We start from the raw sequence: 22,207 nt of genomic DNA, 5'->3' as shown, positions 1-22,207 counted from the left end.
TTTTATTGTTGAGAAACAACTCCATAGACACAAAAACATTAAGGAACATTCCAGGGCTCGAGAAACTGGAATCTTCAAATTGCTATTATTTCCCCAAATACTGCAGTTGTGAACAGTGTGATTAGATGAATGAATTACAGAGTGCAAGTGTAATACAAACATCAACTCAAACACAGCATGTGAGCCATTTAAAAATAAATGATTTAAAAAACATTAAAAAAGAAAATTACCAGTCAATATTTATAAATATTTTATTCTTTAAGAATTAACAGAATTTTGAACTAACCCTATATCACACACACAAACTCTTCCCCCGCAACGTTGATTACACTGTGAGTCGGGTAGGTTCCGGTTACTGAAATCGACAACAAAAGGCCTAGGTTCTGCTCCATTGCTACTACACGTCAGCCCATTGCATTTCGCAGCAGTGGCCTATCTTGCTCCACTATAGGATCTTTGGTAGGGATTACCTGAAATTAGAGAAGTCAATGTTCATACCACTGGGTTGCAAACTGCCCAAGCGAAATATGAGGTGCTGCTCCTCCAATTTACGGTGGGCCTCACTCTGGCCATGGAGGAGGCCCAGAACAGAAAGGTAGGAATCAGAATGGGAGAGGGAGTTGAAGTGCTGAGCCACCGGGAGATTAAGTTGGTTATTGCGGACCGAGCGGAGGTGTTCGGTGTGTGTGGGTGAGTGTGTGTGAGAAAGTGTGCGTGTGAAAGAGAGCAAGAGAGAGAGCGTGTGTGTATGCGTGTGAGAGAGGGAGCGAGAGAGGGAGTGTGTGAGAGAGGAGGGGGTCATGAGAGGGTGAAGTGGAGAGAATTTGTGTACGAGTGGGGGGAAATTGGGGAGAGTGAGGAATGTATATGTGCAGCTTTATGGGACATTGGTCAGGTAGCATTTGGAGGATTGCATACAGTTCTGGTCACTCCATTACAGGACTGATGTGGAGGCTTTGGGGAAGGTGCAGAGATGGTTAACCAGAATGGATTAAAAACATGGAACTGCAGATGCTGGTTTACAAAAAAGGACACAAAATGCTGGAGTAACTGCGGGACAGGCAGCATCTCTGGAGAGAAGGAATGGGTGATTGAAGAAATTACCCGAACCGTTACCCATTCTTTCCAGCATTTTGTGTGAACCTAAACAGCGCCTATCTATCCACGTGACATTGTGCCAGCAGGCTGGAGGAGCGGTCAAAGGCCTTGCCATAGAGCGGGCAGGTGAAGGGGCTCTGGCCGGTGCTCCAGCAGGTGGTCAAGGCGGGTGAAGCCCTTACCACAGGACGGGCAGGGGAAAGGACGCTCACCGCTGTGGGTACGCCGGTGCTGCCACAGGCTGGACATGTTGGTGAAACCCTAGCCACACAAAGGGTCTCTCTCCGGTGTGCATCTGCTGGTGCACCCGCAGCCCCCATGCGTTCTTATCACAGTGGGAGCAGCTGCTCGCCGACGTGGGTCCGCCGGTGCTGCCGCCAATCCCGCGAGCTGTCAAACTCCTCACCGCAGTACGGGCAGTCGTAGGGCTGGCCACTGGTGTGAACGCGCTGGTGAGACAGGGCATGGGAGGCCCTGACAAAGCTCTCTTCACACACCGGGCTGTGGACGGGACGGTCGCCGGCGTGCACCCGCTGGTGGGACAGCAGCTTGGAGGAGCGGGTAAAGCCCTTGCCGCACTGGGCGCAGATGTAGGGGCGCTCGCCGGTGTGGGTGAGCTGGTGTTGCAGCAGGTAGCCGGAGCGGGTGAAGCCCTTGCCACACTGGGCGCAGATGTAGGAGCGCTCGCCGGTGTGGGTGCGCTGGTGCATCAGCAGGACGTTGGAATGGGTGAAGCCCTTGCCGCACTGGGCGCAGATGTAGGGGCGCTCGCCGGTGTGCACCCGCTGGTGGGCCAGCAGTCTGGTGGAGCTGGTGAAGCCCTTGCCGCACTGGGCGCAGGTGTAGCGGCGCTCGCCGGTGTGGGTGCGCTGGTGGGACAGCAGGTTGCTGGAGGAGGTGAAGCCCTTGTCGCACTGGGCACAGGTGTAGGGACGCTCGCCAGTGTGGGTGCGCTGGTGCTTCATCAGGTTGCTGGAGGAGATGAAGCCCTTGCCGCACTGGATGCAGGTGTAGGGACGCTCGCCAGTGTGGGTGCGCTGGTGGGACAACAGGTGGCTGGAGGAGGTGAAGCCCTTGCCACACTGGGCACAGGTGTAGGGGCGCTCGCCGGTGTGGGCGCGCTGGTGAATCAGCAGGCTGCTGGACTGGATGAAGCCCTTGCCGCACTGCGCACAGGTGTAGGGGCGCTCGCCGTTGTGGGTGCGCTGGTGGTTTATCAGGTTGTTGGAGGAGGTTAAGCCCTTGCCGCACTGGGAGCAGGTGTAGGGCCGCTCCCCGGTGTGCACGCGCCTGTGCTGCTTCAGCTCTGCCAACGACTTGAAGCCTTTGTCACAGTCGGAGCAGGTGAACGGCCGCTCACTGCTGTGCACCCGCTGGTGCACCCACAGCCTCGACGACAGGGCAAAGCTCTTGCCGCATGTGGAGCAGCCATAGGGCATCTTGCCCATGTGCACCTGCCGGTGGATCTTCAGGGCCCTCGCCGTCTTGAAGCTCTTGCAGCACTCCGAGCAGTCGAAGGGGCGTTCTCCCGTGTGCACCTGCCGGTGTGTCTTCAGTTCATTCGCCGTTTTGAAGCTCTTGCCGCACTCTGAGCAGTCGAAGGGGCGTTCTCCCGTGTGAACCCGCCGGTGGATCTCCAGATCGCTCGGGCTCTCCCAGTCCTTACCACACACGTCACACTCATAACGCTTCTCCTTGTTGCGCCTCGTCATGTGGTCCTCCATCGAAGCGCAGCCCCTCGATGCTCAGCCCTCACGCTAAGTAGATGGGGGGGGGGGGTTCACTTGCACCCTGGCCGCCCTCAATGACCGCTCACATCCACGTCTCTCCGTCCACAGCAGCGGCTCCTAAACCCTGCAGGAGGGGAACACAGAGGATCAACAAACTAGTTCCGCAAAATTGTTAAATTGTCCCTAATGTGCGTAAGATAGTGCTAGTGCACGTACGGGGTGATCGCTGGTCGGCGCGGTCTCCGCGGGCTGAAAGAACTGTTTCCGCGCTGCATCTCTAAACTAAACGAAACCAAAGAAGGGTCTTGACCCAAAATGTCCCTCCAGCACATTCTTTCTGTCTCTCTGCCTGAAATACTGAATCTTGCCCTGACATATATGTATATATTATGTGGTTTGTTTGTTTATACTATTCTTATAACAAATGTAAAGCACTTTGGCCAACGAGAGTTGTTTTTTAAATGTGACTTGACTCAAAATGTCACCCAGCACATACTCTGTCTCTCTCTCTCTCTGTGTCTGAAACACTCAATCTGGACCTGACATCCACGAGCCGAGTCCGGAAACGCCCGAGTCCGAGTTGAGCCGCGTGATCACCGCCGGAAACGCCCGAGTGAGCGCTGGCGGAATTGGACGGGGTGTTCAAACGCATCACCCACGGCGGCCCCGAGCCCGGCGGGCGGCAGCGCTTCACCCCCGGCACCAAGGTAGCGGGGCGGGAATGCTGGGGGAGAGAGAGACTCACTGAGGGGAGACGGTGATGGCGGCGGCTCCATGCATCAAGATGGCGGCGGTTCCATGCGCCAACCGTCCGAAAATCCCGCCCCCTTCCGCGCTGATTGGACGAGGAGATTGACGGAGGTCCCGGCCAGTTGGCGGAGGTTTAGAGGGACATCCCACATCCTATAGGCTCTGATTGGATGGGGACTGTGTGATTGGCGGACGGATCGTCCAATGGGTGGGCTGATGGGCTAAGGACGGGTTGACGGACGGAAGGATCAGCCAATGTGCGGGGGTTGCAGATTGTCCCGTTCCCTGTCGTTGCTGGTTGGATGGAGAGGGGAGAGGGGCGGACGGACCATCCAATGAGGAGGGGGGGTGGGTCTGAGGGATGGATGGGCCAATGGGCGGGGGAGTTGGGTCCTGTCCCGCCTCTAGACGTAGCTGATTAGATAGGTGATGGGCAGCTAGATCATCCAATGGGGGGGAGGGAACGAGTTGCCGGTACTCCCGCCTCCCACAGGCAGTGATTGGAGGATGAAATGACAACGGACATTGGCCCTGGCCAATGTGCGGAGGAGTTGATCGTTGCTCATTGGAGGAGGAGCGAGACGGACAGACGGCCCGGCCAATGGACGGAGGGTTAGAGGGACATCTGGAGTGTTACAGTTTTGGACATCCTTGTGATTGATTAGATTAGATTAGATTCGTTTATTGTCATTCAGACCTTTTGGTCTGAACGAAATTTTGTTTCCCTGCAGTCATACATATAATTTAAAAAATGTCAAAAACACAATCAACACAAATTTAACATCCACCAAAGTGAGTTCACCAAACACCTCCTCACTGTGGTGGAAGGCAAAATCTTAAAGTCTCTGTCTCTTCCCTCTTTGTTCTCCCTCTGCGCCGAGGCGACAGTTCAAACTCCGCGGGTGGTCGCTGCCTCCGCCACAGCTCCGAGGCCGAGTCGGGTCTCCGCTGCCGCTGCCTCCGCCACAGCTCCAGGGCCGAGTCGGGTCTCCGCTGCCGCTGCTGCAGCCGCTGCCGCCGCCACCGCTCCAGGGCCGAGTCGGGTCACCGCTGCCGCTGCCTCCGCCACAGCTTCGGGGCCGAGTCGGGTCTCCGCTACCGCTGCTGCTGCCGCTGCCGCCGCCACAGCTCCAGGACCGAGTCGGGTCTCCGCTGCCGCTGCTGCCGCCACAGCTCCAGGGCCGAGTCGGGTCTCCGCTGCCGCTGCCACCGCCACAGCTCCAGGGCCGAGTCGGGTCTCCGCTGCCGCTGCCGCCGCTCCAGGACCGGGTCGGGTCTCCGCTGCCGCTGCCGCCGCCACAGCTCCAGGGCCGAGTCGGGTCTCCGCTGCCGCTGCCGCCGCTCCAGGACCGGGTCGGGTCTCCGCTGCCGCTGCCGCCGCCACAGCTTTGGTGCCGAGTCGGGTCTCCGCCGCTGCTGCCGCTGCTACAGCTCCGATGCCGCCAGCTCCGCCATTAGGCCTCGGCGCAGACGGAGATGGGGACGGGGAATACGACCGAAGAAAAAGTTGCATCCCCCGAAGGAAGAGACCAAAGCATGTTTCTCCCACCCCACCCACACACATACACAACTTAATAAAACAAAATTAACTAAAACATGACAAGGAACAAAACGAAAGAAAAAAAAAACAGACGGACTGCAGGTGGGCCGCAGCTGTTAAGCCAGCGAGGCACCAGGTTGATCCCTGGGTTGGAGGGGCTGTCATATCTGGACAACATAGAAACATAAACAATAGGTGCAGGAGTAGGCCATTCGGCCCTTCGAGCCAGCACCGCCATTCAATATGATCATGGCTGATCATCCACAATCAGTACCCCGTTCCTGCCTTTTCCCCATATCCCCTGACTCCGCTATCTTTAAGAGCCCTATCTAGCACTCTCTAGAAAGCATCCAGAGAACCGCCCACTGAGGCAGAACGATTGGAGCTGCGGTTGGATTCATACTGGAGCATCCACGATGCTGAGAATGTCGTGAATAGCACGTACAGTAAGTTGGTCACACCGCAGGCAAAAGGTAAGAGGACAGAAAGGGAACGGGTGGCCAATAGCCAGCATAGCAGTAGGCAGGTAGTGCAGGAGTCCCCTGCGGTCATCTCCCTCCTAAACAGGTATACCATTTTGGATACTATTGGGGGAGATGGCTCATCAGGGGAAGGCAGCAGCAGCCAAGTTCATGGCACCATGGGTGGCTCTGCGGCACAGGAGGGGAGAAAAAAGAGTGGAAGGGCAATAGTAATAGGGGATTCAATTGTAAGGGGAATAGATAGGCGTTTCTGCGGTCGCAAACGAGACTCCAGGATGGTATGTTGCCTCCATGGTGCAAGGTTCAGGGATGTCACTGAACGGCTGCAGAACATTCTGGAGGGGGAGGGTGAACAGCCAGTTGTCGTGGTGCACATTGGCACCAACAATATAGGTAAAAAAGGGGATGAGGTCCTACAAGGTGAATTTAGGGAGCTAGGAGATAAACTTAAAAGTAGGACCTCAAAGGTAATAATCTCTGGATTACTACCAGTGCCACGAACTAGTCAGAGTAGAAATAGGAGGATATTGCAGATGAATACGTGGCTTGAAAAATGGTGCAAGGGGGAGGGATTCAAATTTTTAGGACATTGGAACCAGTTCTGGGGGAGGTGAGACCAGTAGAAACAGGACGGTCTGCACCTGGGCTGGAATGGAACCAATGTCCTTGGGGGAGTGTTTGCTAGTGCTGTCGGGGAGGATATAAACTAATGTGGCAGGGGGGTGGGTGCAAGAGCAGAGAGGCAGAGGGGTGTAAAATGAGGGTAGAAGCAATAGGTAGCAAGGTGAAAAATAAAAGTGGCAGGCAGACAAATCCAGGGCAAAAATCAAAAAGGGCCACTTTTCAACATAATTGTATAAGGGGTAAGAGTGTTGTAAAAACAAGCCTGAAGGCTTTGTATCTTAATGCAAGGAGCATTCTTAATAAGGTGGATGAGTTGAATGGGCAGATAGTTATTAATAAATATGATATAGTTGGGATCACGGAGACATGGATCCAGGGTGACCAAGGCTGGGAGCTGAACATCCAGGGATATTCAATATTCAGGAGGGATAGACAGAAAGGAAAAGAAGGCGGGGTAGCGTTGCTGGTTAGAGAGGAGATTAACGCAATTGAAAGGAAGGACATTAGCTTGGAGGATGTGGAATCGATATTGGTAGAGCTGCGAAACACTAAGGGACAGAAAACGCTAGTGGGAGTTGTGTACAGGCCCTATAACAGTAGTAGTGGAGTTGAGGATGGCATCAAACAGGAAATTAGAAATGCGTGCAACATAGGTAAAACAATTATAATGGGTGACTTCAATCTACATATAGATTGGGTGAATCAAATTGGCAGGGGTGCTGAGGAAGAGGATTTCTTGGAATGTATGCAGGATAGTTTTCTAAACCAACATGTAGAGGAACCAACGAGAGAGCAGGCTATTCTAGACTGGGTATTGAGAAGTGAGGAAGGGTTAGTTAGCAGTCTTGTTGTGCCTGGCCCCTTGGGCAAGAGTGACCATAATATGGTTGAGTTCTTCATTAGGATGGAGAGTGACATTGTTAATTCAGAAACAAGGGTCCTGAACTTAAAGAAAGGTGACTTTGAGGGTATGAGACGTGAATTGGCCAAGATAGACTGGCGAATGATTCTTAAAGGGTTGATGGTGGATATGCAATGGAAGGCATTTAAAAACTGCATGGATGAACTACAACAATTGTTCATCCCAGTTTGGTAAAAGAATAAATCAGGGAAGGTAGTGCATCCGTGGGTAACAAGGGAAATCAGGGATAGTATCAAAACAAAAGATGAAGCATACAAATTAGCCAGAAAAAGCAGCCTACCAGAGGACTGGGAGAAATTCAGTCCAGCAGAGGAGGACAAAAGGCTTTAATTAGGAAAGGGAAAATAGATTATGAAAGAAAACTGGCAAGGAACATAAAAACTGACTGCAAAAGTTTTTAAAGATATGTGAAGAGGAAAAGATTAGTTAAAACAAATGTAGGTCCCTTGCAGTCAGAAAAAGGCGAATTGATCATGGGGAACAAGGACATGGCAGACTAATTGAATAACTACTTTGGTTCTGGCTTCACTAAGGAAGACATAAATAATCTGCCGGAAATAGCAAGGACCGGGGGTTAAATGAGATAGAGGAACTGAGTGAAATCCAGGTTAGCCGCAAAGTGGTGTTAGGTAAATTGAATGGATTAAAGGCCAATAAATCCCCAGGGCCAGATAGGCTGCATCCCAGAGTACTTAAGGAAGTAGCCCCAGAAATAGTGGATGCATTAATGATAATTTTTCAAAACTCTTTAAGTTCTGGAATAGTTCCTGAGGATTGGAGGGTAGCTAATGTAACCCCACTTTTTAAAAAGAGAGGGAGAGAGAAAACGGGGAATTACAGACCAGTTAGTCTAACATCGGTGGTGGGGAAAATTCTGGAGTCAGTTATTAAAGATGAGATAGCAGCACATTTGGAAAGTGGTGAATTCATTGGACAAAGTCAGCATGGATTTATGAAAGGTAAATCATGTCTGACGAATCTTATAGAAATTTTCGAAGATGTAACTAGTAGAGTGGATAAGAGAGAACCAGTGGATGTGTTATATCTGGACTTTCAGAAGGCTTTCGACAAGGTCCCACATAAGAGATTGGTATACAAACTTAAAGCACATGGTATTGGGGGTTCAGCATTGATGTGGATAGAGAACTGGCTGGCAGACAGGGAGCAAAGAGTAGGAGTAAACGGGTCCTTTTCAGAATGGCAGGCAGTGACTAGTGGGGTACTGCAAGGCTCAGTGCTGGGACCCCAGCTATTTACAATATATACTAGACCAAGTGCAGACCCGTTGGGTCTGTTCCCCCAATGTGTGGTTGTGGGGGGGGGGAGGCGGCATGCAGCGTCACACACTAACTACCCTCCCGCACTCACGCTAATGGAGGGGAGGAGGGGGGAGAGAGAGAGAGAGAGAGAGGGGGGGGAGGAGAGAGGGGGGAGGAGAGGGGGGGGAGAGAGAGGGGGAGAGAGAGAGGGGGAGAGAGAGGGGGGGAGAGGGGGGGAGAGAGGGGAGGTGGAGGGAGAGAGGGGAGGTGGAGGGAGAGAGGGGAGGTGGAGGGAGAGAGGGGGGGAGGGAGAGGAGAGGGGGGAGAGGAGAGGAGGGGGAGGAGAGGAGGCTGGGGGGGAGGAGAGGAGAGGAGAGATGGGCAGAGAGGAGAGGGGGAGATGAGAGGGGGGGAGAGGAGGAGAGGGGGGGGAGAGGAGAGGGGGGGGGAGGAGAGGGAGGGGAGGAGAGGGGGAGAGGAGAGGGGAGTGAGAGGATAGGGAGAGGAGAGGGGGAGGAAGAGGAGGGGGGGGAGAGGAGAGGGGGGAGAGGAGAGGGGGGAGAGGAGAGGGAGGGGGGAGAGGAGAGGGAGGGGGGGAGGAGAGGGAGGGGGGGGAGTAGAGGGAGGTGGGAAGGGAGGGGGGGGGGGGAGAGAGAGTGCCTTTTTACTTCAACCCAAACCTAAACAACTATTTGCAGGCAGTGCTTTTTTACCTCTAACCATATTTTCATTTTCAAACCAAATTAAGGGTATTCACAGTGCTGTAGACATTTGTCAGTGTCATTCAAAGCTCTGATTGAGCCACACCACTTGCAGAGACTGATTGAGGCACACCACTTGCAGAAACTGATTGAGGCACACCACTTCCTGGTTTTATAGTCGCTCCCCCTCCCTCCAGCAGGGGCAGCAGAGAGAATGGGGAATGTTGTAAAAACATTAATATCTCTGTCAATTTTCATTGACGGGAAAAAAAATCCTCGGCACACACGCGGCGGAGGGGGGCTCTGAGCGAGGTGGCCAAAAATGACGGCCGTAGGTGGCGGCGTACTCTCGGAAACCGCAGCACAGTAAGCCGAAACCGGTCAAGAACAGAGTTTTAGTAATATAGATTGATGATCTGGATGAGGGAATTAAATGCAACATCTCCAAGTTTGTGGATGACACGAAGTGGGGGGCAGTGTTAGCTGTGAGGAGGATGCTAGGAGACTGCAGGGTGACTTGGATAGGTTGGGTGAGTGCGGAAATGCATGGCAGATGTAGTATAATGTGGTTAAATGTGAGGTTATCCATTTTGGTGGCAAAAACAGGAAAGTAGACTATTATCTGAATGGTGGCCGATTAGGAAAAGGGGAGATGCAACAAGACCTGGGTGTCATGGTACATCAGTCATTGAAAGTAGGAATGCAGGTGCAGCAGGCAGTGAAGAAAGCAAATGGTATGTTAGCATTCATAGCAAAAGGATTTGAGTATAAGAGCAGGGAGGTTCTACTGCAGTTGTACAGGGTCTTGGTGAGACCACACCTGGAGTATTACGTACAGTTTTGGTCTCCTAATCTGAGAAAAGACATTCTTGCCATAGAGGAAGTACAGAGAAGGTTCACCAGACTGATTCCTGGGTTGGCAGGACTTTCATATGAAGAAAGACTGGATAGAATGAATGAATGAATGAATGAATGAATGAATGAATGAATGAATGAATGAATGAAGGAATGAATGAATGAATGAATGAATGAATGAATGAATGAATGAATGAATGAATGAATGAAAACTTTATTGTCATTCAGATATACACCTAGACACAGTGCACCTTGAACGAAATTTCGTTGCATTTGACTCTCCAAATCAGGTTAAAAGTAAAAGTAAAAGTGCTAGGTGCGTCCATAAAAATGCCTCACGTGCATGGTTCTATAAAATAAATATATATAAAAAGTTTTTTAAAAGTGTCGATATTTAAAAAGTTCTAGCCTCGGTTTTGTTGATTGTTCAGTAATCTTATGGCCTGGGGGATGAAGCTGTTGCAGAACCTGGTTGTCCCGCTCTTCATGCTGCGGTACCTCCTCCCAGAGTTAAGCAGTATAAACAGTCCCAATTGTGGGTGTGTGAGGGCTCTGGTAATGCCCTTAGCTCTAATCAGACAGCGCTTGTACCCCATGTCCATGATGGAAGGAAGAGAAGTCCCAATTATTTTTTCCGCTGTCCTCACCACTCTCTGAAGGCACTTCCAGTCCGCAGCTGTACAGCTGCCGCACCACGTAGAGATCCAGCTGGTCATGCCCGACTCAATTGTGCTTCTGTAGAAAGTGGCAAGGATGGGAGGGTGGAGGTGTAAACTTCTCAACCAGCGGAGGAAGTACAACCGCTGCTGTGCCCGTTTTGCCAGAGATGTAATGTTTGTGGACCAGTTTAAGGTGTCCGTTATATGCACCCCCAGGAACTTGATCCTTTTCACCTGCTCCACTGCTGAGTTGTTGATGCAAAGTGGAGTGTGACTGGGCTGAGGCTTGTACACGCTAGAATTCAGAAGATTGAGGGGGATCTTATAGAAACTTACAAAATTCTTAAAAGGTTGGACAGGCTAGATGCAGGAAGATTATTCCCGATGTTGGGGAAGTCCAAAACTAGGGGTCACAGTTTAAGGATAAGAGGGAAGTCTTTTAGGACCGAGATGAGAAAATCATTTTTTACACAGAGAATGGTGAATCTGTGGAATTCTCTGCCATAGAAGGTAGTTGAGGCCAGTTCATTGACTATATTTTAGAGGGAGTTAGATGTGGCCCTTGTGGCTAAAGGGATCAGGGGGTATGGAGAGAAGGCAGGGATAGGATACTGAGTTGGATGATCAGCCATGATCATATCGAATGGCGGTGCAGGCTCGAAGGGCCGAATGGCCTACTCCTGCACATATTTTCTATGTTTCTATGTTAATGGATTTCTATTATGAATTATTTAAAATTGAGTGTGTTGGTGCAATATTGGTGCCATATGCTGCTAATGTGTCGTTATCAGATATTCAGTGTTAAAAAGAGAAATAAATCACAATAAAAGCGAAAAGACATTCCTTCCACAGTGTGCGAGGAGTCTGGCCCGGTTCAGCACGGCCAAGGCACCAAAGTGAAGTTGCGGGAAGGTTTACAATTTTTTTAAATTTAATGTTGTTCCTTGTCTAGTCTGAAATAAAGTTCATCATTGGATATAAAAATCGGTAGAAATGTAAATATGTGTGTTATATTATTATATACATCTATATCACATTCATATATGTGTGTTCTTTCCAGCACAATCTAATTAGTTGTATGCTCGCTGAATAAAACCATCCTTAAGTTATACATCATTTGTAAATTTTGCTCAAAACAAATTCAATTTTGTGAAACACTTAATTTAGATAACCTCACCATTACAGACAGATCTCATTCCACTCTCTGGCTATTGGGAAGACCGGACCCATTTTATTGTTGAGAAACAGCTCCATCGACACAATAACATTAAGTAACATTCCAGGGCTAGAGCAATGGAATCTTCATGTTGTTATTATTTTCCCAAATACTGCAGTTGTGAACAGTGTGATTAGATGAATGAATGCAGAGTGCAAGTGTAATACAAACATCAACTCAAACACAGCATATGAGCCATTTAAAAGAAATGATTTAAAAAACATTAAAAAAGAAAATTACCAGTCAAAATTTATAAACATTTTATTCTTTAACAAGAATTAACAGAATTATGAACTAACAGAATTATGAACTAACCCTATATCACACACACAAGCCGTTCCCCCGCAACGTTAATTACACTGCGAGTCGGGTAGATTCCCCCCAGTTGCACTTACTCCCATCATCACCAAGTGCTTCGAGAGGCTGGTCCTGGCGCACCTCAAAGGCTGCCTACCCCCACATTGGATCCCTATCAATTCGCCTACCGCAAGAACAGGAGTACGGAGGATGCCATCTCAACGGCACTTCACTCCGCCCTCTCCCACCTCTACAACCTACGTAAGAATGCTGTTCATCGATTACAGCTCAGCATTCAACACCATTATACCCTCGTTTTTTTTCCCTTCTTTTTTATTATTATTAGTACGTTAAGTGTGCAGTCAGGGGGCCTAATCTCTTTATGTGTGGGGGGTGGTGGGGGGGAAGGGGGAAACTGCTTTTCGAGTCCCTACCTGGTCGGAGGGGTTGCCTTCCTCCGAGCAGCGACTTCGACCTGTCCTTGCGGCCTACCAGCGGGTCCTGGAGCGACGTTTCCCTGAGGGGACCTGGCCAGAACATCGGCTTTGGCTGCGGCGCAGTACATCGGCTTTGGCGGCGGAGCAGCGCTGGAGCGCTATTGCGGAGCGGGCGATGCCTTTCCTGGGTCGCCGCGCTGGGACTCCAGTATGCTGGGACCGCCGATGAGAACATCGTGGAGCCGCGGTTCTGTGGAGCGGCCAGCTGCAGCGCTGAACTTTACATCCCGGAGCCTGGGATCTCTTGTTGAGATCGCCAGTGTGCGGAGCTCCATCCGGCGCGGTCTGTTGGCTTGGAAGCCGCGGTCTCCGGTGGGAAGGCGGCCGTTCCTGGCACCCCAAACCGCTGGGGGTTCTCCCGACGCCGGAGCACCATCACCCGGCGAGAACATCGGGCGCCGTGGCGGCGACTGTGGAGGCCTCAATAGGCCCGACTTTGGGTGGACAAGAGGATGGGGACTGGACTTTGTGCCTTCCCCCACAGTGGGAATCACTGTGGGGGGATGTTTTTATGTTTTGGTGTTGAATTTCTTCATGTTGTATTTTTATTAGTGTGCTGCAAGGACATCTGAATTTCCCCTGAATAAGGGGATTAATAAAGTTTAATCTAATCTAAAACTGATCACCAAACTCGGTGACCTGGGCATCGACCCCACCCTCTGCAACTGGATATTGGACTTTCTAACCAACAGACCCCAGTCTGTTAGGTTAGACAAGCACACATCTTCAACCCTCACCCTGAACACCGGCGTTCCACAGGGCTGTGTCCTGAGCCCCCTCCCCTACTCCCTCTTCACCTACGACTGCACACCTGTACATGGTACTAACACCATCATCAAGTATGCAGATGATACAACGGTGACTGGCCTCATCAGCAACAATGATAAGTCGGCCTATAGGGAGTAGGTCCAGCTCCTAGCAGAATGGTGCGCTGACAACAACCTGGCCCTTAACTCCAAGAAGACCAAGGAGCTCATTGGAGACTTCAGGAAGTCTAGGGGCGGCACGCACACCCCCATCCACATTGACGGGACAGAGGTGGAACGTGTTTCCAGCTTCAGGTTCCTGGGGGTCAACATCTCCGAGGACCTCTCTTGGACCCACAATACCTCAACTCTGGTCAAGAAGGCTCACCAGCGTCTCTTCTTCCTGAGGAGACTAAAGAAGGTCCATCTGTCTCCTCAGATTCTGGTGAACTTCTACCGCTGCATCATCGAGAGCATCGTTACCAACTGTATCACAGTATGGTATGGCAACTGCTCTGTCTCCGACCGGAAAGCACTGCAGAGGGTGGTGAAAATTTCCCAACGCATCACCGGTTCCTCACTCCCCTCCATTGAGTCTGTCCAAAGCAAGCGTTGTCTGCGAAGGGCGCTCAGCATCGTCAAGGACTGCTCTCACCCCAACCACAGTCTGTTTACCCTCCTACCATCCGGGAGGCGCTACAGGTCTCTCCGTTGCAGGAACAGCTTCTTCCCTGCGGCTGTTACATTACTCAACAATGTACCTCGGTGATTGCCAATAAACCCCCCCCCCCCCCCCGGACACTCCTTCCACCAGGAAAAAATTAATTGCACTACTATGACTGTATGCTCGTAAATATATTTATTTATTGCTCATATTCTATGTCGCTCTTCTAGGGAGATGCTAACTGCATTTCGTTGTCTCTGTACTGTACACTGCACAATGACAATAAAGTTGAATGAATCTGAATCGGAATTAACAGAATTATGAAGGAACAGAATTATGAACTAACCCTATATCACACACACAAACTGTTCCCCCGCAATGTTGATTACACTGCGAGTCAGGTAGGTTCCGGTTACTGAAATGGACAACAAAAGGCCCAGGTTCCGCTCTATTGCTACTACACGTCAGCCCATTGCATTTCGCAGGAGTGGCCTATCTTGCTCTGCTATAGGAACTTTGGTATGGATTACCTAAAATTAGAGAAGTCAATATTCATACCGCTGGGTTGCAAACTGCCCAAGCGAAATATGTGGTGCTGCTCCTCCAATTTACGGTGGGCCTCACTCTGGCCATGGAAGAGGCCCAGGACAGAAAGGTAGGATTCAGAATGGGAGGGGGAGTTGAAGTGCTGAGCCACCGGGAGATCAGGTTGGTTAACGCGGACTGAGCGGAGGTGTTCGGTGTGTGTGGGTGAGTGTGTGTGTGTGAGAGCGAATGTGTGTGTGTGAGAGAGAGCAAGATAGAGAGGGTGTGTGTGTGTGTGTGAGAGAGGGAGAGAAAAAGGGAGTGTGTGAGATAGGGAGCGAGAGAAGTTGTGTGTAAGATAGGGAGCGAGAGAGGGAGTGTGTGAGAGAGACGGAGCGGGAGGGAGTGTGAGAGAGGAGGGGGGCACGAGATGGTGGAGTGGAGAGAATTTGTGTACGAGTGGAGGGAAAGTGGGGAGGGGGGAGAGAGTGGACTGTATATGTGCAGCTTTATGGGGCATTGGTCAGGTAGCATTTGGAGTATTGCATACAGTTCTGGTCACTCCATTACAGGACTGATGTGGAGGCTTTGTGGAAGGTGCAGAGATGGTTAACCAGAATGGATTAAAAACAAAGAACTGCAGATGCTGGTTTGCAAAACAGGACACAAAATGTTGGAGTAACTCAGCGGGACAGGCAGCATCTCTGAAGAGAAGGAATGGGTGATTGAAGAAATTACCCGAAACGTTACCCATTCCTTCCAACATTTTGTGTTTACCTAAACAGCTCCTATCTATCTACGTGGCGGTGTGCCAGCAGGCTGGAGGAGTGGGCAAAGGCCTTGCCACAGAGCAGGCAGGTGAAGGGGCGCTGGCCGGTGTGGACTCGCCGGTGCTCCAGCAGGTGGTCAAGGCGGGTGATGCCCTTACCACAGGACGGGCAGGGGAAGGGACGCTCACCGCTGTGGGTATGCTGGTGCTGCCACAGGCTGGACATGCGGGTGTAGTCCTTGCCACACTCAGCGCACACAAAGAGTCTCTCTCTAGTGTGTATCCGCTGGTGCTCCCACAGCCCCCGTGCTCTCTTGTCACAGTGGGAGAAGCTGCTCGCCGGTGTGGGTCCGCCGGTGCTGCCGCAAACCCTGCGAGCTGTCAAACCCCTCACCGCAGTACGGGCAGTCGTAGGGCTGGCCACTGGTGTGCACACGCTGGTGAGACAGGGCATGGAAGGCCATGGCAAAGCGCTCTTCACACACCAGGTTGGGGACGGGACGGTCGCCGATGTGCACCCGCTGGTGGGACAGCAGCTTGGTGGAGCAGGTGAAGCCCTTGCCGCACTGGGCGCAGTTGAAGGGGCGCTCGCTAGTGTGGGTGTGCTGGTGCAACAGCAGCCTATGGGACTGGTTGAAGCCCTTGCCGCACTGGGCACAGAAATGGACAACAAAAGGCCCAGGTTCCGCTCCATTGCTACTACACGTCAGCACAGATGTAGAGGCGCTCGCCGGTGTGGATGTGCTGGTGCTCCAGCACGTGACTAGACTGGGTGAAGTCCTTGCTGCACAGGGCGCAGGTGTAGGGGCGCTCGCCGGTGTGGATGTGCTGGTGGGACAGCAGGTTGCTGGAGGAGGTGAAGCCCTTGCCGCTCTGGGTGCAGGTATAGGGGCGCTTCCCGATGTGGGGCGCTGGTGTTGCAGCAGGCTGCTGGAATGGGTGAAGTCCTTGCTGCACTGGGCACAGGTGTAGGGGTGCTCCCCGGTGTGGGTGTACCGGTGCTGCTTCAGCTCTGGCGACGACTTGAAGCCTTTGTCGCAGTCGGAGCAGGTGAAGGGCCGCTCACTGCTGTGCACCCTCTGGTGGTTCCTCAGCCCCGACAACTGGGCAAAGCTCTTGCTGCAGGTAGAGCAGCCATAGGGCATCTCGCCCGTGTGCACCTGCCGGTGTGTCTTCAGGACATTCGCCATCTTGAAGCTCTTGCCGCACTCTGAGCAGTCGAACGGGCATTCTCCCGTGTGACCCCGCCGGTGGATCTCCAGATCGCTCGGGCTCTCCCAGGCCTTACCACACACGTCACACTCATAACACTTCTCCTTTTTGTGCCCCATCATGTGGACCTCCACCGAAGCGCAGCCCCTCGAAGCTCAGCCCGCACACTGAGTAGATGGAGGGGTGGGGGCTCACCTGCACCCTGGCCGCCCTCAATGGCCGCTCACGTCCCCGTCTCTCCGTCCACAGCAGCGGCTCCTAAACCCTGCAGGAGAGGAACACAGAGGGTCAACAAACTGGCAAACAGGATATTACTAGCACATATCGGGTGCGTTTATGGCGGAGGAAACCGTTATATAATTCTGCGTGGCACAGTGGCGCAGCGGTACAGTTGCTGCCTCACCGCCAGATATCCGGGTTCGATCCTGACTACGGGTGCTATCTGTGCGGAGTTGGCACGTTCTCCCCTTGACCTGTGTGGGTTTTTGCTCCGGGTTCTCCGGTTTCCTCCAACATTTCAAAGACGTTCAGGGTTGTAGATTAATCAGCCTCGGCAAAATTGTTAAATTGTCCCTAATGTTCTTAGGATAGTGCTAGTATACGTACGGGGTGATCGCTGGTCGGCGCGGACTCCGCTGTTTCCACGCTGCATCTCTAAACTAAACTAAACCAAAGAAGGGTCTCGACCCAAAACATCCCTCCAGCACATTCTCTCTGTCTCTCTGTCTGAAATACTGAATCTTGCCCTGGCATATATGTATATGTATATATGTATGTAGTTTGTTTGTTTATACTATTCTTATAACAAATGTAAAGCACTTTGGCCAACGAGAGTTTTTTAAATGTGACTTGACTTGACTCGACCCAAAATGTCATCCAGCACATTCTATCTGTCTCTCTCTGTCCACAATGTGCCATAGTCTTACAGCATGGAAACAGGCCTTTCATCCCAACATGTCCGTACAGATCATGATGCCCCATCTAAACTAGTCTCATTTATCTGCATTTGACCCATATCCCTTTAAACCTTGTGTGTGCCAGTGTGGGTGTGTAAGGGTGTGTGTGTAAGGGTGTGTTTGTAAGGGTGTGTGTTAGATTGTGTGTGTAAGGATGTGTGTGTATGGGTGAGATTGTGTGTGATTGTGTGTGTGTGTGCCAGTGTGGGTGTGTAAGGGTGTGTGTGAGATTGTGTGTGTGTGTGTGTGTGTGTGTGTGTGTGTGTGTGTGTGTGTGTGTGTGTAAGATTGTGTGTGTAAGGGTGTCTGTGTGTGAAGGGTGTGTGTGTGTAAGGGTGTGTGTGTGTGTAAGGGTGTGTGTGTAAGGGTGTGTGTGTGAGGGTGTGTGTGTAAGGGTGTGTGTGTGTGAGGGTGTGTGTGTGTAATGGGGCTTTTTCACGGGGCGAGTTGACGCAAGATGTCACCAGAGTGAAGTGGTCGTGGTCCAGCACGAGTCTCGCAAGATATAACGGGGGGTAGATAAAGAGTTCCCACGGTACTCGGCATTTCTGTTATTTGTGCGAGTGACTTGTCCGTCTCCCGAGCTTTCGCGTTAAATCTTGAATGAACATCGTGAACTACACGTGACACAAATGATGTAACTTTTTTTTTCACACACTATAAATATCCTCCCTTGGTTGAATTGGCTCATTTGGAGACATGTTTTACTGTGTATGTGGGAGACACAGATGGACTGAGCACAGTACCTCGGTCTTACTGTGTGTGGGAGAGGGGGAGAAAGAGACGTACACTCACAGAGGCAGAGTCTCTCAGCCTGTGTAAGAGGGAGGGAGAGAGAGAGAGAGGCACACACAAGGTGGATGTGAAATCTCACCTGCCTGTTTCAGTGACAGACACCCGCCGCCAGTAAATGAAGACACCCCCATCTTACTCCCCCTCCTCTCCCTCGACTCCCCCACCTTTCCCTCCCAACTCCAGTCCCGTCCCGACCCCTGGGAAACTGAATAGAGCAACAATATAGATATAGAAACTGAAACAATATAGAAACTGAATAGAGCAACATGGCAAAAACATCTCTGACACGCTTTACCCCCTTTCTTTGAGATTTTCTGGGAGCCATCTCTGCAAGTGTTCCTGTTAAAAAGATTATCCAACAATGACAATTAGGTGGGACGCCCTCGAAGGACACATGTTCCCTTGTCGATATTGAGACCACCTTTTTTACTCACCTTCTGTCCCCTCTGTCCAGCTTCCGGGTTTACCGTTCGCAGGAGTTCCCACGCGCTATATCTCTAAAATCTGAAGTTAGGTAATGTCTAAAGGAACTGCAGACGCTGGTTAATGCTGGTTAATACGCACAGAAGGACACAAAATGTTGGTGTAACTCAGCAGGTAAGTCAGATCTGGGAAGAAAAACATAAAAAGCTGGAGTAAGTCAGCGGGTCAGGCAGCATCTCTGGAGAAAAAGAATAGGTGGCGATTCGAATCGGAACCCTTCTTCAGACAGCCTAATCGGAATTGAGTCTGAAGATGTGTCTCGTCCCGAAACATCAGCTATTTTTCTCCAGAGATGCTGCTTGACTCGCTGAGTTACTCCAGCTTTTTGTGTCTGTCTTCGGTTTAAACCAGCATGTGCAGTTCACTCCTTACACGGGTCTCTGTACAACATTGATTGGTAGCGTTCCGGACCCTGCTTCGGAAAGGCATCGATCGCTAGTCGGCGAGGACTCCGACCTGTATCTCTCAAAGAAGTACATGTGAAAAATTTCTCACGGACCATAAAAATGCGTAACCTTTCAGTAAAGTCCCTTTTAAAGTCCCTTTTAAAGATTATAGTTATTTTCTTGAATCTCATTAACATAACTCATGAATAAGTTGATGTCCATATGCGGATGCAAATCTTTATTTTTATTTATTTTTTAAATTCAATCCCACAGAAGACAATTTTTACTCACCTCTGTCCAGCTTCCGGGTTCACCGTTCGCAGGAGTTCCCACGGTACCCGCAAGAGTTATTACGGATATCGCACTGGCCACTACGTCCATATAATGTTGCAATGCTCAACCACAAGTGTACAAGTCACTCTTGGAGAAATTCAAACTTTCTTGAATTTTCTCCCGAGTGACCAAGTTACACGACTACCTGCCGTTAGCGCTACGGTGGTCCACAGTGGTCCACGAATGCCGTACTGTTATCGCACGAGGTTCCCACGATGTTAAACTCTGGTTAACTCTTGCGTCAAGTCGCCCCGTGAAAAGGCCGCTTAAGGGTGTGTGCGTGTAAGGGTTTGTGTGTGTGTGTAAGGGTGTGTGTGTGTGTAAGGGTGCTACAGATTTCTATACAATTATCCTAGATCCTGACAAGGAACCCACTAGAATACTAAGACTAACTCCCCCTTTTTCCGGGATCTTGACTAGTCCTTTTTCCTTGTATACCGGTTAGTTATGTCAATAGAACTAAGACCGTATTCATTATAGAAAGCGCAAAAGATAAACTAATACCTTATTTCCGGTCTGGGTCGTCGGTCGTTCGCCGTTGATACGTGTCGACGTCTCGGGAATTTAAAAGCTATTAAGTGTTAAATGTTGCTCCTCGCATTTACTTATATCCTATATATTATTGCTACACTATAAGTAGTAAGATGACGATAGGGCGTTGACTGAATTTAAATCAAACAATGGTTTTTATTCAATTTGTCAAAGGTATAATAAATCAAGCAGTTGGTACAATTCATACGCACATCCTTACTCTACATACAGTACGTGTATATATCAAAAATCTTACCGTTCAGATGTCCGTATGAAGCCTAACAAACAGTGTTTAAAAGCACTGTGAATTTAACACACTTTTTTAGTTAAAAAGATCCCCGACTTTTACCGAGCCTCAGCCCCTCTAGGAGACTATATCAGAGAGCAGGGTAGCTGTACGGGGTAAATACAAATATAACACTAGGTTGCCTGTATCAGGACTTGCCTTCACTACCTCTCTAGGAGTGTAGCATGGAAGAACTACTCTAGGTAGTTATGTTCCTTAAGACCCCTGTCGAAAGCTGCTGCCGCCGTCCTCGTCCTGAAGGCTTGAAAAGCACTAGTATTTATACTGCTCAATTAGGATGGCTCCTTGTGACTAGTCCTTTGTTTCATTAACGTAGCTCAAAATAGCTTCAAAGGTCATGTTTACTTTGTAAAGCAGCTGACTTATTTTCACTAATTAACTGCACGTCTGCTTTGTCAGCTAAATACGTTTTTCTGCGGTTTGCGAGAGGCAATCTGTCAGGATGTCTAACTTTGAGAGAATGAATCACCTCCAAAGCTACAATTCCTTGATTTCCGTCACACCCCCTCCTTGGAGTGAACCATTCTCTGCGTCCGGGGATGTGGACTGCCTAACTTCTTCCTTCTAGTCATACATAATGATCTTATGCTCAAACATATTATAATAAAATTGCTCTAGGCATATCATAGCAAGAAAACATCCTAAGTATATTTTTAGATTAATATTAATACTATTTCAATACACAACAAACAGCATCTTATTCTAAATTGTCGCATGATTTTGCGGGTGAAAGCAAAAAAGTTATTTTTAGTCATAATACAATACAAAGTATTACAAAACAGATTTCAATAAATTTTCCGTCTTCAGAGAAGAAGCGTTGATATTTTCCTGAAGACTTGCTTTGGATTCGAGGTTTATTCTCGGCCCCTTGGCAGTTGTGTTGATTAATATTCTTGCAATGATTTCTATTTTTCATGTGTCCGTGGGTATAAGGCGAAAATATTGAGAGTCTAGCTACTCAATAGTTTTTATTCCATTTCTGGGTCATCACAGTTGTGTCCGAAAAAACGGTACATCAACTCATCGAATGGATGACTCCACTCAGCATCCTCTCCTTCACTGTCACGCTCGACAGGGATTATGAAAGTTTCTTCCTCGGGATATTCTTCTGAGATCCATAGCTGCCGTGGAGCACTAGGCAAGCACACTATTTCATCAGCCGGTATCTCAGTTGGTCCTTCTTCTGTATTTCCCAACACCTGGTGGGTCAATTCGCTGGGACCCTTAGCTTTAGAGTTTTCCTCTTCGTCGGTGTCGTCGGAGAAGTGGTTCTGGTCACTCCAAACGGCTAGAGCTTCCATTTCCCTCTGAATATCTTCTTCCTTATCCTCCCCTTCTTCTGAGGCGGTATCTGTGTCCTTCTTGTTGGAGGCACGGGGGTGATAAGGACTTGAATATTTAGTATGTTGTCTCTAGGACCCCAGACGGCTAGTTCCTTCAAGGCCAGAAGGAAACCCTCGGTCTGGTCCCATCCACTAGGGTTATGGGTATCTGGTTTGCGGTGGTTGTACCATAAGTCAGGATCACTAGGATACTCAGACGTTATTTATTTAGCCATTTCGGTTTAGTCAGGATCACTAGGATACTCAGACTTTATTTATTTAGCCATTTCGGGAGTATGAACTGAATACTTGATTACGCAAATACTGTCATTCAAAACTGTTACAGCGGAGGATCCACTGGAGTGTGCCTCCAGTGGTTTTGGCCGTATACCTGTTCCCCTCTTTATTCTGGGTTGTGTAGATTCTTGCTAATACTTTAATAGGTAATTCTAATCTCGGTTTGTATATACATTCCCATTTCCCCTTTTCTCGATCTATCACGTTTCCTCCAAAGGCGGGAAAAGTATCCTGTTTGGAGAAAACTTTAA

General features: G+C 50.0%; 1 protein-coding gene across 1 annotated transcript; it reads right to left on the bottom strand.

Moving 5' to 3' along the window:
• Positions 1-74: 74 nt before the first annotated feature.
• Positions 75-16,889, bottom strand: LOC116978421 (zinc finger protein 239-like). The gene is made up of 3 exons (XM_033029542.1): positions 16,331-16,889; positions 2,255-2,388; positions 75-100 (listed from the first exon to the last, which is right to left on the bottom strand). The coding sequence occupies exons 1-3, from the start codon at positions 16,666-16,668 to the stop codon at positions 75-77; spliced, it is 498 nt and encodes a 165-aa protein (XP_032885433.1). The 5' UTR covers positions 16,669-16,889.
• Positions 16,890-22,207: the final 5,318 nt, after the last annotated feature.

This window comes from Amblyraja radiata, chromosome 11 (genome assembly GCF_010909765.2).
Source record: "Amblyraja radiata isolate CabotCenter1 chromosome 11, sAmbRad1.1.pri, whole genome shotgun sequence".
NCBI lineage: Eukaryota > Metazoa > Chordata > Chondrichthyes > Rajiformes > Rajidae > Amblyraja > Amblyraja radiata.
The sequence above is the reverse complement of the archived record's forward strand: the minus strand, read 5'-3'. Positions and strand labels throughout refer to the sequence as shown.